This window comes from Euprymna scolopes, chromosome 40 (assembly GCF_053919585.1).
Source record: "Euprymna scolopes isolate OS-2025 chromosome 40, ASM5391958v1, whole genome shotgun sequence".
Classification (NCBI taxonomy): Eukaryota; Metazoa; Mollusca; class Cephalopoda; order Sepiida; family Sepiolidae; genus Euprymna; species Euprymna scolopes.
This window is the reverse complement of record NC_136521.1, coordinates 17,152,619-17,171,883: the sequence shown is the minus strand read 5'-3', so window position 1 is coordinate 17,171,883 and position 19,265 is coordinate 17,152,619. Positions and strand designations below refer to the sequence as shown.

The following is a 19,265-nucleotide window of genomic DNA, read 5'->3' as shown; positions in this document are numbered from 1 at the left end:
AACTCAAATAATATCGGACTAAGACTGATAGATGGAATTTGTATCATTTTATGTGGTGCTGTATTGTAAATAAAATGTTCACATAAATTAACTGTATTGTAAATAAAATGTTCACATACATTAACTGTGAGTATTCTCATTTCTTCCACTACTTTCTGTCATTCATGCTACACACACCAACACATATTTGTCTTTGATCTTCTGCAACGTAATAATAGTTACGATATGTCAACACCCCAATTCAAGTCTTCTTGTGTGAACGTGTCAATAACCCTCGTCACAGCCGCTTTCATTTCCTCAATTATTTCATAACGAAAGCCTTTAAGGTTTCCCTGAACTTAGGGATGACCAAAAGTCACAGGGAGCAAAGTCTGGACAATAGAAAGTGTGCCAAACTGTTCTACTGCACATCTAAGTTAAATAGTCTGTGAAAAGGATGGCGATGTTGAGTGCACCTTTCAGGAAAACTTCGCGCAAATCTTCCGTTCTTCAGTTCCTCGCGAATAATCAAACTGTGAAAGTATTCTCTGTATAGAAACACAACGGTCCTTATCCATGAAATTCTTTATTAGGCGAATAACCTCTGGCGTTCTGACTTTCTTACTCCTCCTACACCTCTCATTCATTACAGACTCCCTAGTATCCTTGAATCTCGTATACCACTCAAAACATGATGCTCGATTCATGCAAAATGGGTCAAAATCAGTCTGAAGCGTTCCATACGTTTTTGTGGCATTTTAAAAGTTTAAAACAATTTTATTTCATATCGTTATTCTTAATTGTTCTCACATCCAAATTGCATTTTGAAAATTCACCAACTGTGATAATCAGGCTTTAGTAGCGTGTATTCCAATACTTGCTGTAGCTGTTTATATGAACCTGAAATCAAGAAATTGGTCAGTCATCTCATAAGAGGTATAGCAATAACATTTAGAATTTTCAAGAGTTTGCGAAAATTTTAAATTCCTGTACAAACAAGTCCGGAAACTTATTAAAGGCACTTCGTATGTATGTATGTATGCATGTATGTATGTATGTATGTATGTATATATATATATATATATATATATATATATATTTGTGTGTGTTTTAGGTAGACATATATACATACATTTAAACAGACAGGTGAGATCTATATCTTCTTCTCTTCTCTATCTATCTTCTTCTATTCTTCTATATAAATAAAATGAACTCATTTTTTCCCGTCTGATTTTGACATTAATAGGATTAAAAATCAAGATATTTCATGCATGGGGGTGAGGCCCCGTGTTTTGACAAGCTTCTGGGTTTGACCTTTACTCCTGATCTGAAATGAAACATGTACATCAAGTCTGTTGCCAAGGTCGCTGGAAAGATGGTGGGATCCTTCTACCGCTCCAGAAGATATCTCACTACTGATGCAATTCTCTATCTATATAAAAGCCAAGTACGTCCAAGGATGGAATACTGTTGCCATATCTGGGCAGGAGCTGCTAAAAATAGCCTATCCTGCCTTGACAGAGTACAAAATAGACTTCGTTGCTTAGTGGGGGATGCCCTTTTCTCTACCCTGCAACCTCTCTCCCACAGAAGAGACGTTGCGAGCCTGTCCTTGTTTTATCGTTATTTCCATGGCAGATGCTCGTCTGAACTCCAATCTCTGGTCTCCCTCGCCAATCTTTCACGAAAAACACCCGTCTAGCTGAAGCCACTGTCAAAAATTTCCGCCACTCTATATCTGTGCCTAAATCAAAACGCAGATTCCATGAACAAAGCTTCTTTCTTAGAACTGCACGCCTGTGGAACTCTGTTCCGTCTGCCTGCTTCCCTCCGGACTACAACTTGGATGTCTTCAAGTCCAATGTTAACAAATTCCTAATGAACCGCCCCCTTAAGTAAACATTTCAGCAAATCTCCTCACTAGCGTAATGTACTTGCAATAACCCTTATCCCTGAGTGGCTTCCGGGCCTTGATAAGTGGTGATCACTGTGTAAAAAAAAAAAATATAATATGCAAAAACGGCAGAACAATATCTGAGGTGTGTTATAGGCTTATTATTTCTCAAATTCCTCGATAATCTTAGATTTCTATACTTTTTCTGCTGAGAAGTCACGGCCAAAATCGGTTAAGATCAATGGAAGTGGTAAAATATTTTCTCTCTAATAAATTCCTCCTCTCCCTGCCACCACTTAACACCGTTTGGGGATCGTTCACAAGGAACAGTTGAGAAGAGAACACCGGTTTGGCTTCGTAGTTCTTTCATGTGAAGTTATTTAAAATCACTAAACTTAGCTGCAGTGCTCTGTGGCGTAGTGGTTAGCGTGCTGGACAATTCACATTATATTTTCACGTTCGCGCCGACCTACCGTAGTCGTTTTTTTTTTTTTTTTTTTTTTCCTAAACAACTGGAATGGACTTTTCTTGGTGGCCGAACTGTTAACGTTGCAGATGTTTTTTTTTTTTGTTTTTTTTTTCACACTTTATTTTCCTACTTTTACTAATGACTCCGGGTTTGATCCTTCCTACTTACCCACCATAACATTTTTTAAAACTCCCCCCCCCCGTCCCGGAAACAAACACTCGGGCAACGCCGGGTACCCCCGCTAGTTATAGATAAAACGATTGAATTCAGATTAGTGTTGTCGAATTAATCATAAAATCCAAGCTAATAACTTCATGGCCTGTTCAAATGGTTGAAATTATTTACAGTGTTTTCTTCTTTATCAAATAGTTATAAACATTTTCGTCACAATTGTTAGTCGTTAAAATTTCCAAACATTAATAAACACGGGACGTCTATATAAATATCCACGAAAACTCTAAACATTTAAGACAGCAGTTTTAAAGCCATTGTTTCGTAATTAACCGATTTAAACTAAAAATCGGATCCTTGTAATTAATTTCCTAAAATAATTTGAAGAGTAGAGCATGTGCTTGTTTCTTTTCGAGGGCAAAAGAGCAGAAGGAACTTTGATAATTAATGTGACCTATAACGCTTAATGAGGACTGCGAACATGTTGAAAACAGACGCCTTCTCACAAAGTAGGTGTATTACAGATAAAATAAACACATAGATTAGGCCAAGCATTAATATTAAAACAACATATCAATGGTTTCAGAAGTTTTTATTCTCCAGCTTGAACTACTATTAGTGTTTTCACTCAGATTGGTTGAATAGTTTTTTCTAATTTCATAGGTTAATCAGAACATTTATATCACGTTTGTTTGATAGATAGAAAATCCATTAACTAAACCAGTATAAAGGGCATTGGAACAAATAAGAGCCCAACTATAATTATTCAGAAGAATTTGTACTCTTAGAGTTCGTTAGTTCTGTCAGGTACGGAATATTGAATAGGCGTCCTTGAACAGGTAAACGTCTACCTGTTCATTAGCGCTGATAACTTGACTGACCTGAGAGTATAAATATAAGTCTAGTTTTTTCTGTTCGTCCTCAAAGAACACTTGCAGTCGTTCAAATCACAAGAAGTTCTTTCTTTTGGTAGGCACCAAGTCGAAAACCACTCCACCATGCCTTACACCCTCCATTACTTCAATGGCCGCGGACGTGCCGAGTGCATGCGTATGATGTTCCATATGGCCGGCGTCAAATACATGGACAAGAGATATGAATTCTGCGACTGGGATCGTTGCAGGAATGGTAAGTAACTGTTACCAACTTTATACTTCTTTAAAACTCTTTTTATTTGTCTGTAATATCTATGAGGTTGAAGCATAGGCTCTTGTTGAATAGCCGGTTAAATCTTTTTGAACTAAGGACTTATATGAGTGTACACCAAATGTTATATCTAATGAAGTTGGATACATTTTATGCAACGGAAATCATTTTAACCAGTGTTTTCACCAGCCAATAGCCAGATATTAAAAAAAATTGAATCTCCATTCATTTATAAAAAGGGGAAAACAGGGTAACAATGAATCTGATTAATTTGCTAACAAACTGAATACTATATATATATATATATATATATATATATATATATATATATATATATATGTGTGTGTGTGTGTGTGTGTGTGTGTGTGTGTGTCTGTGTCTGTGTCTGTGTCTGTGTGTGTGTTTATTAATTCAACCCAGAGTTTTTTCTTTTGCATAAATCATTATAAACTGTTTCAATCGACGGAAAAATAATACTATCCTGCCAATCCCTTCAGATAATTCAAGTCAAAACTTATCTGAATTATCTGAAGAGATAGCCAGGGTAATATTATTGTCCTGTCGATTGAAATAATTTGTAATGGTTTAAGCAAAAAAAAAGAAAACGAGGTTGAAATAATAAAAACATATTTAGCTCTACTAAAGTAGTGAACACCTTTTCTTGTTCTTTTACCAAATATACCTCCTAATATATATATATATATATATATATATATATATATATATATATATATATATATATATAAGGCACTTTGTCTGTGTGTGTGAGAGAGTTCATTCGCTATGGACTTAGAAAAAAGGTTTGGCTGACTTTCTTAAAAACTTCACACAAATATATTTAGTTCTTTAAATAGGTTTTGTATCTGAATGTTATTTATAAGTGAAAAAAAATCGATAACCGAATAATTCTGATCAAAAAAGGAACAGTCAGATTTTGAAAAAGAACAATTGGATACACCCTCAGATCTCAAATGCAACAGTAGGTGCTATAATATAACAGTGAGAAGAATTGGATCATGATATGTAACATTTGAATTTTAACAGTTTTATTCAAACGATTATGTAAAAATAATTTTAAAAACATCAATAGTATTGGAAGTGTGGAACATTTGTTGATTTTCATTTAATCCCGGGCATCGTAGAGTCTCCATGCTTGATAAAAATACACGTATGAATTTTTATACACACGCGTTGTTTCTCTAAGAGGTTTGTATGTTCTAATCCCACAAAATGCATGTGAATATTTTCCTTGATTTTGGGATTTCATAAATAAATCCATTTTAATCATTTTAATAATCTACAAACTAGAACAATGGAATAGTTTCGTTATTTATTATGTCATCAGTTATATTTATTACGTCAGCAGTTATATTTATTACGTCATCAGCTATATTTATTATGTCAGCAGTTATATATATTACGTCATCAGTTATATTTATTACACCAGCAGTTATATTTATTACGTCAGCAGTTATATTTATTACGTCAGCAGTCATATTTATTACACCAGTAGTTATATTTATTACGTCAGCAGTTATATTTATTACGTCAGCAGTTATATTTATTACACCAGCAGTTATATTTATTACGTCAGCAGTTATATTTATTACGTCATCAGTTATATTTATTACGTCATCAGTTATATTTATTACACCAGCAGTTATATTTATTACGTCAGCAGTTATATTTATTACACCAGCAGTTATATTTATTACGTCAGCAGTTATATTTATTACACCAGCAGTTATATTTATTACGTCAGCAGGCATATTTATTACGTCATCAGCTATATTTATTACGTCAGCAGTTATATATTACGTCATCAGTTATATTTATTACACCAGCAGTTATATTTATTACGTCAGCAGGTATATTTATTACATCAGCAGTTATATTTATTACGTCATCAGTTATATTTATTACGTCAGCAGTTATATTTATTACGTCAGCAGGTATATTTATTACATCAGCAGTTATATTTATTACGTCATCAGTTATATTTATTACGTCAGCAGTTATATTTATTACGTCAGCAGTTATATTTATTACACCAGCAGTTATATTTATTACGTCAGCAGTTATATTTATTACGTCAGTAGTTATATTTATTACATCAGCAGTTATATTTATTACGTCATCAGTTATAGTGTGACTTATTCATGTAAACTATTTAAATTTTCCTTTTCACTGTACCTGAAATCTACATCTTTTTGAAACTTTTCATTTTGAAACTTGATTGGATTAAACCTATGACCACAAATTACATGACATGTTGTATGATGAGCTGTAATAGGAAAGACACTCGTCTAGCTGAGAACACTATCAATAATTTCCCCCACTCTTTATCTGTGCCTAAACCTAAACGTAGATTCCATGAACAAAGCTTCTTTCTTAGAACTGCACGTCTGTGGAACTCTCTTCCGTCTCCCTGCTTTCCAGCTGACTGCAATATGGTCACTTTCAACTCTAACGTAAACAAGTTTTCGACGAGCCATCCCCTTAAATAATCTATTTTACCAAATTTCTACCATTAACGATTACTACGATATTATCTCATTTACTACTGTAAACTCATTTACCATTTATCCTCGAGTGAACCCCGGGCCTTGATAAGTTGGTTACTCCTAAAAGAAAAATCATAATAGAAAGACATTAAAATCTAAAAATCTAAAAATCAAAACAGAATAAAAACATTCCTCTAAATAAGAAAATCTAGACAAGGTTTACTAAAACTATAAAACAGAACACACATTCTTCAAACCAATACAAGAAAACACACACACACACACACACACGCAATCACCCTCCTCACACACGAACGCACACACACGCGCAATTATTTGACCAAGTACAAACGTGCCCTACACTTCCACTCAAGTAAGAAGAAAAAAGAAAGAAAGAAAAAGAGAAAAAGGAGAAGCGTAAGGAAAGGGAGGGAAAAGCAAATAACAGCTACACCTAATGACTATGGTCTGACCCCCAATAAGCAAGGGTAGGGGCGAAACACACGCATGAAGATTTTCATAATAGTTTACAGATATTTCCACCTCTTGGAACATGTCACCAAAATGGACCGCAAAAACGCTTTCATAAATTTTAAACATATTTTAAATATTTTACATCTTGAATACTTTCTGAGATGACGCTTCACAGAACCTCCGAAACGCGTTAAAAACTATGATTTAAAAATTTTTTTATAATGATCTCAATAATTAAAAAAATAAAAATAAAACTACGAAATAATAAAGTAAATTTAAGAAATGCGTACTAATTGTTGGTGATCCCCACTCATATATATATATATATATATATATATATATATATATATATATATATATATATATATATATACATATATAATACTTGTTTATTGTTATATAAACATGCTCACATCCCGCTGCTACAAATAGCCACTTGTTTCAATCAAACAACAGATATCATCAGGCAGCGACTTGACTATTCAAAAGTTCAATGAATAATGGATTTTTATTTTAGGTAGGAACTCTTTAAAAGTTGGAGTTAAAAAACTTAAAACACAGAACTTTAATTAAAAAATGTAAAAAGGGAGGGGCAATTTAAATAAAGTTAAAAGATAACAATGGGGAGAGAGTGATTGAGAAGAGAAAAAAAAGAAATAGAGAAAGAAATAGAGAAAGAAAATAGAGAGAAAAAATATAGAGAGAAAAAGAAGAGAGAGAAAAAAAAAGCGTCAGAAATGAACATGTCAAAAAAGGCAGTGAATGTATCCAGCCAGCATATTTATCATCTCACATACGTCCACGAGTAATATCAACGCAATTCAAACATACGTCTACAATTAATTAGGCCCTTTATGCTAAATGATATAAGTTTTAAGTTTTCGCGTTTTTATTAGATAAATATATAAATAAAAGAAAAAAATAATGATAAAACAATATTAAAATTATTATTAATAATAATAAACATAATAGTAATAATAATAATAATAATAATAATAATAATAATAATAATAATAATAATAATAATAATAATAAAAACAGAATAAAATTAATATTTATTATCTTTTTAATATAACATATTTAGCCAAAAGAGGGGATTAAATAAATTAAATAGGGCCAATAATTATAAATAAAAAACTACTAATATTTATGTATATAAAAAGAATACAATACATATATGTATATATACACACACACACACACATATATATATATATATATATATATATATATATATATATACATACACACATTTGGGCTAAATATGTTATATTAAATATAAATATGTTATATTAAAAAGATAATAAATATTAATTTTATTCTGTTTTTATTATTTTTTATTATTGGTTTACACGCAGATCTTTTTCTTTTTCTTTTTCTATATACTGTCAAATTCTTACTTTCTCTCTTTCTCTTTTTCTCTATTTAACTAGATCTCATTATTCTTTCCTTTTCCTTCTAGTTCTTATTCTCTTTATAATAACCATTTATATCTTTTTTCTTTTTTTTTCTTTTCTTCTCCATATTATATATATATATATTTTTTTCTCTCTTCTTTTTCTCTCTATATTTTTTTTCCTCTATTTTCTTTCTCTATTTCTTTCTCTATTCCTTTTTTTTCTCTTCTCAATCACTCTCTCCCCATTGTTATCTTTTAACTTTATTTAAATTGCCCCTCCCTTTTTACATTTTTTAATTAAAGTTCTGTGTTTTAAGTTTTTTAACTCCAACTTTTAAAGAGTTCCTACCTAAAATAAAAATCCATTATTCATTGAACTTTTGAATAGTCAAGTCGCTGCCTGATGATATCTGTTGTTTGATTGAAACAAGTGGCTATTTGTAGCAGCGGGATGTGAGCATGTTTATATAACAATAAACAAGTATTATCAGCTCTTTTTATTGAGCACTATCTAACAACCTCGTAGAATTCATTAGTCCATTACTTTTGAATATAAAAAACCCGAGTATATATATACATATATATATATAAAAGAAAATTAAACCACTCGTCTGACAAGATGTTGCAATCATATATATATATATATATATATATATATATATATATATATGTATATACATATGCGTATGTATATATATACATATATATATATATATATATATATATATATATATATATATATATATATATATATATATATATATATATATATATACAAAGACGCGCTTTACCACTTTAATATAAAATGACTTTTTGGAAGTGAGCGTACTTTAATATTTCTTTTTTGTCATAAAGTTTAAAGATTGAAATTTAATTTTATTTTCGTATAAAAATAATGTCCAGTAAATCTCTCTCATGAAAATAAGCTCTTCGTTTTTTTTTTGTTTTTTTTTTCTTTGTAAGGTAAGACGACATATTTTCGCCACCTGTATATTTTAGATAGATAATTCAAATGATTTCTGTCAAGCACAAACGAAAAATTATTGAATTAAAGCCATTTTGCCTTTTATTTTTAATTATTGAATCGATTTTTTTTCTGGTAAATTTAAAAAATATATTTTATGAACTTTTTGTTCGTCTCCATTTTATTATATATAAGTATAATATATATAAGCACCCCCCCATATATATATATATATATATATATATATATATATAGGAAATTTATTACTGTGAGTCCACATTGAGCACTTTAGTCCGGTTTTTTTTACCACTGGTAAATAAATATATATATATATATATATATATATATATATATATATATTGCTTCTTTGTACTCTTTCTGACGGCATTGGTGTCAACAAGGGATGAATTACATGTACTATGTTTGTAATTATCGAAGGAAGAAGCAACGTGTATAAAGTCATCATACGAATACCAAATCTAGAAGTCTCCGAGTTCTTATCCGTTCGCTTTGTAACAGAAGTTGCAGCGCAATCATAGTATATCTCAACCCTATGAAGGCGGAAATTATTTAAAGACACACACACACACGCAACACACACACACACACACACACACATATATATATATAATTATAAAACTCAAATGACCTTGTCACGATGTATGTAACCCACTTTCCAGTTTACAACATCCGGTTGCGCATGCGTGCATGACCTGCGCACTGAAAGTAACGTTATTATTTCGAAATTATTATTTAACATGGGAAGAGTGGGGTTTAAAATAACTTAAACGTAATACAGAAATAAACGATGTAAAAAAAGCAGATATATCAAATTTTGAATTATGGTATCTGCTCAGTGCACATTTACCTATAAGTATGGCCAAGCACTTATAATTAAGTAACTGTAAATTTTTTTCCCAAAATAATCAATTATAATAAACAGAATGACTCATAGAAATCTATCTATATTCTTTTTTCATTTTAATATACTTTCGTAGAAATGTTTCTGTTACGTCACAAAAAACTATTTTCTTTACGTCACAAGTGTCACGCTCATACATGAATTCTATAGCTAATATAACATACTGACCCAACGGGTCACGGGTAGTCTAGTATTTATATATATTCAACCCAATATTATTAAATGCAACGGAGCCACTTTGCTTTATGTCTCTTTTTTTAATTTTTCGATTTTCCGTATACTCTTTTTTATATCAAAATCAAAAATATTGATAAAGGTTGCTGTCACGGGCGTTTTCGATTCGTCTACGACTCATCTTCAGGAGTTAAAGTAAAAGTGCGAAAGGGGCGAAAATGAGAATTAAAAATGAAAACTAAAATATACAGTAAACGGCGTAAGGTGATAATAAGTTAAAATATATAGAGTCGATGAAAAGTCGATGAAAAATCGATTAAAAATTCTTGCTTATTTTAATAAATAAGCAAGATCGTGGACACTGTTAAACAAAGTCTGTCCACTACAAACTACGCAAGGCATTGTAGAACGTTACGGCTTTTATCGAATGGAATATCATTTATAGTGGGTTGAAGGGTTCTAATATATAACGCTTCAAGAATTTTTAACTTTTTGAATGTTATATTCATGTTGTACAATTTTTATGTTGTCAACGAGGACCTTCCTAAGATTGGAGGAGGACAGTTATGTTCTTTTATCAAATGTATATATGCACTAGCATTATTTAGATGCATGGTTGTTCGCCGGGACAACATTGTCATTGTATGCCCAATGTATGTATTATTTTCGGAGTTACATTCTCCCATAAAACATTAGAATTTATACACTACATTGGTTTGTTCCAACGTTTTTATAGCCGGTGATCAGTTGTTCCTAACCACAAGGTTTTGTGTTCTAAACTTCTTTTAGTATATATATATATATATATATATATATATATATATATATATATATATATATACATATATATATATATACTAGCAAAAGTACCTGTCGTTGACTGCGTTCAAAAACAACCTACATAAAATGGACTCTGATTTATGAAAGTATGATCGGTTATGAAAAGGAAGGGTTGTAAAGAGATACCTCAGATTTTGGGGGTATAAAAACAAAAGCAAACAAAAGCAAAATATGATGAAAGTAAAAATAAAATAGATAAACCCCATAATTTATTATACAATACCTGTTCACACCGAAACACTTATCAGAATATTCTGTGGATCTATATTCAAAAACCTTTTTAAACTTTGTGACATATTTCCACTCTATGGAGGTTAGGCGTGAACGAACGCCCTATAATTTTCTTATACCATATTTCTTCAAACTGAAACATAATTATCAAAGTATACTTACGCAGATAGATATAAAAAGTCTTTATTAAAGTTTGTGCCTATGTCTATTCTATGGAGGCCAGGCGCGAACGCAGACCCCACAATGTTATTATACCATCCCTATTTAAGTTAAAACATACTTATCAAAGTATTCTTATGTACATCTATATCAAAAACACTTGTAAATCTTTTCTAAATTTTAAATTTTTTTATTTCTCATACTTTGTGGACCAGGTGCGAACGCAGACCCCACAATTTTAAGGAACCACCGTTCTACATGATCAAACATACCCACTCCTGTGTCTCGATACATCTTCTATCATTATATGTAATCAGTTTATTAAAATAGTCAACCATAAAGGAGCCTATTTGTGAACAGACACACACAGACATTCAGCTTTATATTATAAATATATATATATATATATATATATATATATATATATATATATATATATATATATCCTAATTGTTTTTTTTCTTTTTCCAGATTTCCCCTGTAACTATCTGCCTTGTCTGCAGATGGACAATGGCTACATGATGCCCGAGACAATGGCCATTTGCAGGTATATGGCCCGTGAATACAGTAAGTACTTAGCACAACTCTATGATATGCTTCTGTTTAAACTGTTTTTTTTATTTTATAGGACTGAAATATATTTTTGAATATTTTTAATGAAATTCAATCTTTGCACATCACAAAACAAACATTTAAAAAATAATTTTATTTAGTAACTTTAAAGGTGAGATTAGGTTGTCACTTATTATCAAATTATTATTTGACGGAATTAGCTTAACATTTTATATTTGATATTTCTAGATTTTTATCCAAACAACTCCATGGACATGATGAGGTGTGACTACATCAGTGATTGCTTTTATGAAATCATGCACGATTACATGAGGTACTACCACTGGAAGAACGGAAACTTCAGGGTGAGTGAATCATATCGAATTTTTAACAACGTTATAAAAATCAATAAAAAACATGTGAAGAAATAATTTTAATCTCCAGCTCTATTCGATAATTAAATGAACTTTATTAAGAATAAAGTTAAGATTTGAAATTAAATATACAGATAACACTTCATTCAATATGTGTCTGACATAGAGATGAAGTCAGTAAAAAAGAACATATTTGATTTTTCTAATTTGAATAACCTCCAAATCGAACGTTTTTAAAATGTAATAACCTCCAAATCGAACGTTTTTAAAATGTAATATACCTCCAAATCGAACGTTATTAAAATGTAATAACCCAAATTCCAAAATTTTATCAAAATTACTAGGTAATATACCTGGAGTTTACCGGGAATATTTACTTTCATTTCTGACCTCTCCTCCTATTTAATCCCGTTTTTTTTTTTGCTATGACGTATGATGATTTTTTTTGTTGCTATAACATGTATGATAATATCATATGATGTAATATATATATGTATATATATATATATATATATATACATATGACTTATGATGCACATATATTATCATCTGCTATGATCTCAAATATGACGTGTACTGTGAACAAAGACATCAATATGACTTTAATATAAAATATGTTTACATGCTGTTGTTATTTAAGTGGAACTAATTCTGCAAATTTCGCAAACAATGAGCAAATCTGATTTTTATTTTTTGCTGAACTATTGATAAATACATCATGCCTGTTATGACATATGGGAGCAAAGCATATGTACCTAATAATGCAGCAATAGAAAAGCTAATACGGTCACAATACAAATTAAAACACTCGGAGTACGTTTATGCGAAAAAAAAAACACCTGGATCAGAGAGAAAAGTGGAGTAAATGAACTCATCATCGCCATAGGAACGACAAAACATAGATGTGCAGGTCGTTTTCGAGATATATAGAAAACAAGTGCACATATAAAGTGATAGAATGGCCATCTGACCCCATAAAAAAGGCCTAGTAGAAGGCAAAAAAAGGGCGCAGAAATGACCTGAACAACAGCATGGTGCCATTTGACCATGCCTCCCCAGGGATAAAACTAGTTGTAAAAAACAGAAGAACCGTTTCTCCTCTTAGTGTGATAAAACCTATGATGATGATGATGATAATGATGATGATGATGATGAAATGCTTTCTATTGGGGGAAATAGCTATCTACATAGATAACATAGCACCTATATTTAGGTGCCCGACCTCTAAGTGAATTTCTAGACACGCCATCTTAATATATTCTTTATTCGTTATCTAAGAATATTTTCTAAATGTTTCTCTTTCTTTTCCCACAGTACAACATGAACGACTGGGGATTCGGTGGTGACAGCATGTGTGGCAATTACGACGTAAGTCACATTTCATTTTTTTAATGTTTAAATTGAATTGAGAATACAATTTTGTAATACAATTTTGGCTAAGAGAATATTTAATACTTGTTTATTTTTGTCTTTCCAGAACTATATGTACTGGAGATACATGAATACCTTCAACAGGATCATGCCTTTCATGGAGAGGACTCTGTGCATGCGCAATGGTGGAAACATGTGGTTCATGGGTGACCAGGTAAATATCAACTCATACCAATGCTAAAAATAATTATTTTCTTTTCTTTTAGGAATATTATAATATATATATATATATATATATATATATATATATATATATATATATGTATATGTATATATATGAAAATTAAATAAGGCACGTGTTGAATTAAACACTTTGAAACCAAATAACTGTAACGCGATTTTTTTCCTTTATAAAATAAACGAGTGTTTATTTTTAAAAAGAGAGATTTATTTCGGAGATAGACTCCTTTTTCAATCTATATATATATATATATATTTTCTCTTATTTTTCGCCATGGTGTTGAGTGGAAGAATGTGAATTGAATCCACGTGATGTTAGCTGCGGATTTATATGTAGTCGGATAACGCGTGATCGCGCGTGGTTTGAAAATCTGAGTAGCTTATTCATTAAAAGCGTTGAGTAAAATTTGAAAATTAAATAAGATACGTGTTGAATTGAACACTTTGAAGTCAAATAACTGCAATATATATATATATATATATATATATATATATATATATATATATATATATATATATATATATATATATATACTAGAATGGAGATTCGATATTATCCGGAATTGAATAAGGATCAACAAACGTAATATAGTCACCCATACTTTTACTGTCATCGAAACCGGTGAAATCACTCATTTTTCAATAAAATCGATTGATTGATCGCTCTAGATAGAGAACCCCCTCAGAGAGTACTCAGAGGAAGTTTTAAATACCTCCCCGCAGTGACCTAGTCCACAATACATTGTAGTCTACATTGCACTGTAGAGAATGTACTGTTAATTTTATAAAATTATCTGTAAATAATGGCTTGACTTAAAGTTTAAACTGCAAAACCCAAGTGTCATGTTTCAATTCTGCTCTAAACAAAAACATATATTTCGAACGCGCCTTTGTTATATATAATAACCTACTGTTGAATTTATACACAGGAACTTTATTCTTGTGCGGCGATAAAACTTCTCAAATGCATTTGTGATGTAAGGTTATATAAAAGTGTTAAGTTTGATCAAGATCGGTGTTCCTTCTTCAATCGGATTTTTTCGAATGTCGATTTTTAATAGTCACCAGAAGCATTCCGATACAAAACCTACGTAAGAACACTCCCAGACACATCATGTACCTTTGTGTAAAAGTTAAAAAAATAGGTCCTATCGTTTACGAGTCCATAGGGAACGAACTCACACTCAAATTTCCATATATATATATATATATATATATATATATATATATAGTATGATAACTATATTTTTAATTCTTATCCACATGCCCATGTGTTTCATCATTTCTTGTGAATCATCCGTATGGATGATGATTGTTCTGCCTCAGATTGAAATAAAAAATATTTTTTCTGAACGTCTAGAACCAAGCAGCCAATACAATAACAAAGGTTCAAAGGGGGGGGGAGTATTGCAAGCGAAAATATCTAAAACTTTTTATAAACAGTATTCCAGGACCCTTTAAAGTAAAACTTAGCATTACATATTAAATTTGACAGCATAATTATAATTCTCTTAAAGTGTCGGTCTTTGCAGTAAAAGTGCTATGTACAATATTACGATAAATAAGATTAATACGAGCAAATTCTTATCAACATACGCACGTGTTACATTCTTTTTCAGGAATCATCAGTATGGAAGATGAATCGTTCTGCTGGTCACATGATTCGTAACCCTCAGACACAAGTGAACATTTTTGTTTTGTTAAAACGTTTCTGAATTTCTAAGCGTATTCCCTTAAGCAGCTATGATAGCATAACTTAAAGCTGTAAATACAATATACAATTTAATTTTTTCGCAAAAAAACTACAGATGTGGTCCCGAATCTCTTAATATCCGCCTAAACAAAGACGGAACTTTATTAAAAACTTCAAATATATCCCATTTTTATAGAATCAATGCATTATGCGAAAATTATCCTGCAAAACTAATGGCAATTGTCCAAATCATTATGTTCCCCTCTATGCGTTGATACATCGGCACCTCTAAATGACTCATGAAGAAAGAATGTTCTTAACACTTCCAGAATATATAAGGGTCATTTTAAAAGTAATGCCTCCTATTTTTTTTACCCAAATCGATGCATTGTTATAATTACTGGACTTGTGCATTCATGACGTAAAACTTTCATCTCCGTGTTGTAGATATTGATGGTGTGAGACTCTAAGAAAGGAACCCCTGTAATAGACATGCATCAGAAGCAGAGATGTGTCATTTAATCCCATGGCAAAAGTGTATTGACAATGGTGATAACTATGTAAAAAAAATACTTGATCAGAAAAGGTCGCTCGTTTTAATGGTACCACTCCCGTCTTCGTAGCTCGCAAACTTTTTAAGTAAAAATAAGAGGAACACTCGTATAATCAATTGAAGCTTAATTTAAACAATACTTATACTTAAAATAGGAATAACACTCGATTGAGGTTTAATTATAACAATACTTATGAGGCACTAGTTTAGAGTTTTCTAATATTTCAGTTTCTTCCAATTATATTCGGGGACGAAATGGAAAGAGGGGAGGCAGTAAAAACAAAATGGTGTATGATGATGCAATTGGCACCATGCAATGTACATCGTAGCAATCCTCATCCAATCCAGAACAACGTTGTATATCGTAGTAATTATATAGGCTTCCAGTTTGAACTGGCAGCTACATGGTGCCCTGGGTGAACTATGCAGACTTCCTCTTACATAGGAAGTACATTTATTTTACATAGAGGTCACCACTTATCAAGGCCCAGGGACCACTCGAGAATAAGGGTTACTGAGTGTACAGTAGTCAATGTGATAATATAGTAATCGTTAGTAGTGGAAATTTGGTAAATTGGATTACTTAAGGGGACGGTTCATCAAGAATTTGTTTACGTTGGACTTGACGACAACCAAATTGTCGTCAGATGGAAAACAGGCAAAATGAAGAGTGTTCCACAGCCGTGCAGTTCTAAGAAAGAAGCTTTGTTCATGGAATCTACGTTTTGGTTTAGGAACAGATAAAGAGTTGAGAAAATTATTGACAGTGGTTTCAGGTAGACGAGTGTTTTTCGTGAAAGTTTGGCGAGGAGGAACATAGATTAGAGCTCAGACGAGCACTTGCCATGGAAATAACGGTAAAGCAGAGGCAAGCTTGCTATGTCTCTTCTGAGGGAAAGATATTACTGGGAATGTCAGCCGTATCTTTATTCCAGTCATTCGAATATGATATACAACGCTTAACATTACCCAATAGCATTCTCTGGTAATGGACGCTGAGCATTCTCCAATACAAATTCGTTTGGTAATGGACAGGATTCACATCACTTAACTTCGTTGATCTAATAAGAACGGTTTTGCCAATCAGACTATACCGTTGTTTATGTTTATTGGTAATTTTTTGTGTATTTTCTTTTATCTTTATTGTCTATTATTCGAAAAGCGATCTATAGTTAAGGCATTCGTTTCTCTTTTTTTCAGATGATGTGGTGTGACATGATGTTCTACTGTTGCATGGAGATGATGTACAATTCCTACCCCAACATGTTCAGCAACTACCCCAGAATGATGGGTCTTTACAACCGCTTCTACAACTATCCAAGGATGGCCGGTTACTTTAAGAACCGTTGCAACTCTATGTGGTAAAGAAAACCGAAAGATTTAAAACACCACCGTCAAATGTCAAAGAATATTTCAATAAAAAAACAGTTGTATTATTTTACAAGATAAATAACAGTCATTTGAGTTCGACATTTTTTTAAATAAAACAAATTTTTTATTAAAAAAAACGCTTCCGTGTCTTTCTTTCTAAAATTACATCATAGACAATTAAACGCGGACACTAAAGAGTAAGTGGAGCATAGAAAGTTGTTATTAGTTACTTAAAATCACATGATATAGAGAAGATATACATGAGACGGGTGGCAGCAACGTGCACGTGACCATTTCTTTCTGAATGTACGTTATTCACAATTTGAAGAATACACTTCCCTCGACTAGGACCAACTGCACTTTGTATTTTGTTTTCAAAGTTTTAAGCCTACAACTATAAAATCTTGTTATTATTATGTGAAAATAGTCGAATTTTAAAATTAATATGAAATTATGTTCTAGAAGCTAATCTTAGTATGAAATGAAAGACAAATCTGTGTAATATTTATTAATAATGCCAATTAATTAACAAAAATTACGAACAGCATAATGATATATATTTATTTAATATTTTTAGTCGCGTGCAAGCGACTCTATAAGTCACTCCGTCGGTTAGGCGGTCGGTCGGTCGTTCGGTCGTTCGGTCTGTCCGTAACACTTTTGTGCTTGGCCTTTTTGGTTAAGATCAAAGGTCTATTGTTAATATATGCTGTTCTTAGCTTTTTAAGCTTTTCTTTGCCTTTTGGCCAATATCAAAGTGTAGTATCTGTTCTTACTACATGCTGTTCTTATTGTGATATAATGTGGGGGAATCACTTTTCTGTATTAATTTAATGTAAAATGATCACCCACTTTACAACCAGTCAGTCTCAAAGCCATTCAAGTAATTCTCCAGATCATTCAAGTTGTTTTTGAAGGATTCCAGTTATTTTTTTTAAGCATTGAAGTCATTCTTAAGGTCATTCAATTCATCCTTAAGTTCATTAAAGCCATTCTAAGTCATTTACTTTTTATTTATTTAAGTCATTTCAGCCCACTTTTCAGTCATTTTAGTTTTATCTTTAAGAATTTCATGTCAATTCTACATTCACGCATTCATTCATTACACGAGAGCGCGCGACTAATGACTATCGGCCTTGTTTATTGGCCTACAAGTGTAGTGTAAAACGGCATGGGAGGATAACAACAGTAAATACCCAAGGTCCCAATACACCACTGCTATGGACAAAGATCTTTTGATAAATAACCAAATTCTAATATAAGATCGAGTCGATCGTCGGAGTATTTGAAGCAGTATATCTTCTAGAAAGTAATAGCAATGCGAGCAGTGAAGTAGATCAGGGGGAGATAATTCTTTGTGTGATCTTTTGGATCTAAACGGATAGAAAGTAGGTCTTTAAAGTTCCTATTGAAATTATGATTTGTCTACGTATGAGCGAATCACATCGCAGTAGCTGTTCTTCGCATCACAACAGAAACCTTAAAGTATATGACTGCTATAGTAGAATTCATAAATGAAAGATAACTGACTCAATCTATTATAATAAAACTGTATTTCTGTCTGTTTGTTCACAATTTGCTTAATGCGTACAAAAGATACATTGTTCCGCAAATTAATTTTTTTTACTGAAAACTTTTATTCCATCATGACTTCTATATAAACTATTTTTTCTAAGGAAATTTACAATCAAGAAAGTATTTAATTTACATGTTACATTAAAGAAAACCGTTTTTAATAATTAGCTTCATGTTATTAATTGTTGGTTGAAATAGAATTGTTTTAAC

The 19,265-nt window shown here is 31.6% G+C and overlaps 1 protein-coding gene across 1 annotated transcript; it reads left to right on the top strand.

Moving 5' to 3' along the window:
- Nucleotides 1–3,022: 3,022 nt before the first annotated feature.
- Nucleotides 3,023–17,607, top strand: LOC145265756 (S-crystallin SL20-1-like). Its single transcript, XM_080121808.1, has 6 exons — nucleotides 3,023–3,641; nucleotides 11,798–11,893; nucleotides 12,128–12,243; nucleotides 13,567–13,620; nucleotides 13,730–13,837; nucleotides 17,310–17,607. Exons 1-6 carry the CDS (start codon nucleotides 3,512–3,514, stop codon nucleotides 17,472–17,474), a joined length of 669 nt encoding a protein of 222 aa, XP_079977934.1. The 5' UTR covers nucleotides 3,023–3,511; the 3' UTR covers nucleotides 17,475–17,607.
- The last annotated feature ends 1,658 nt before the right edge of the window (nucleotides 17,608–19,265 follow it).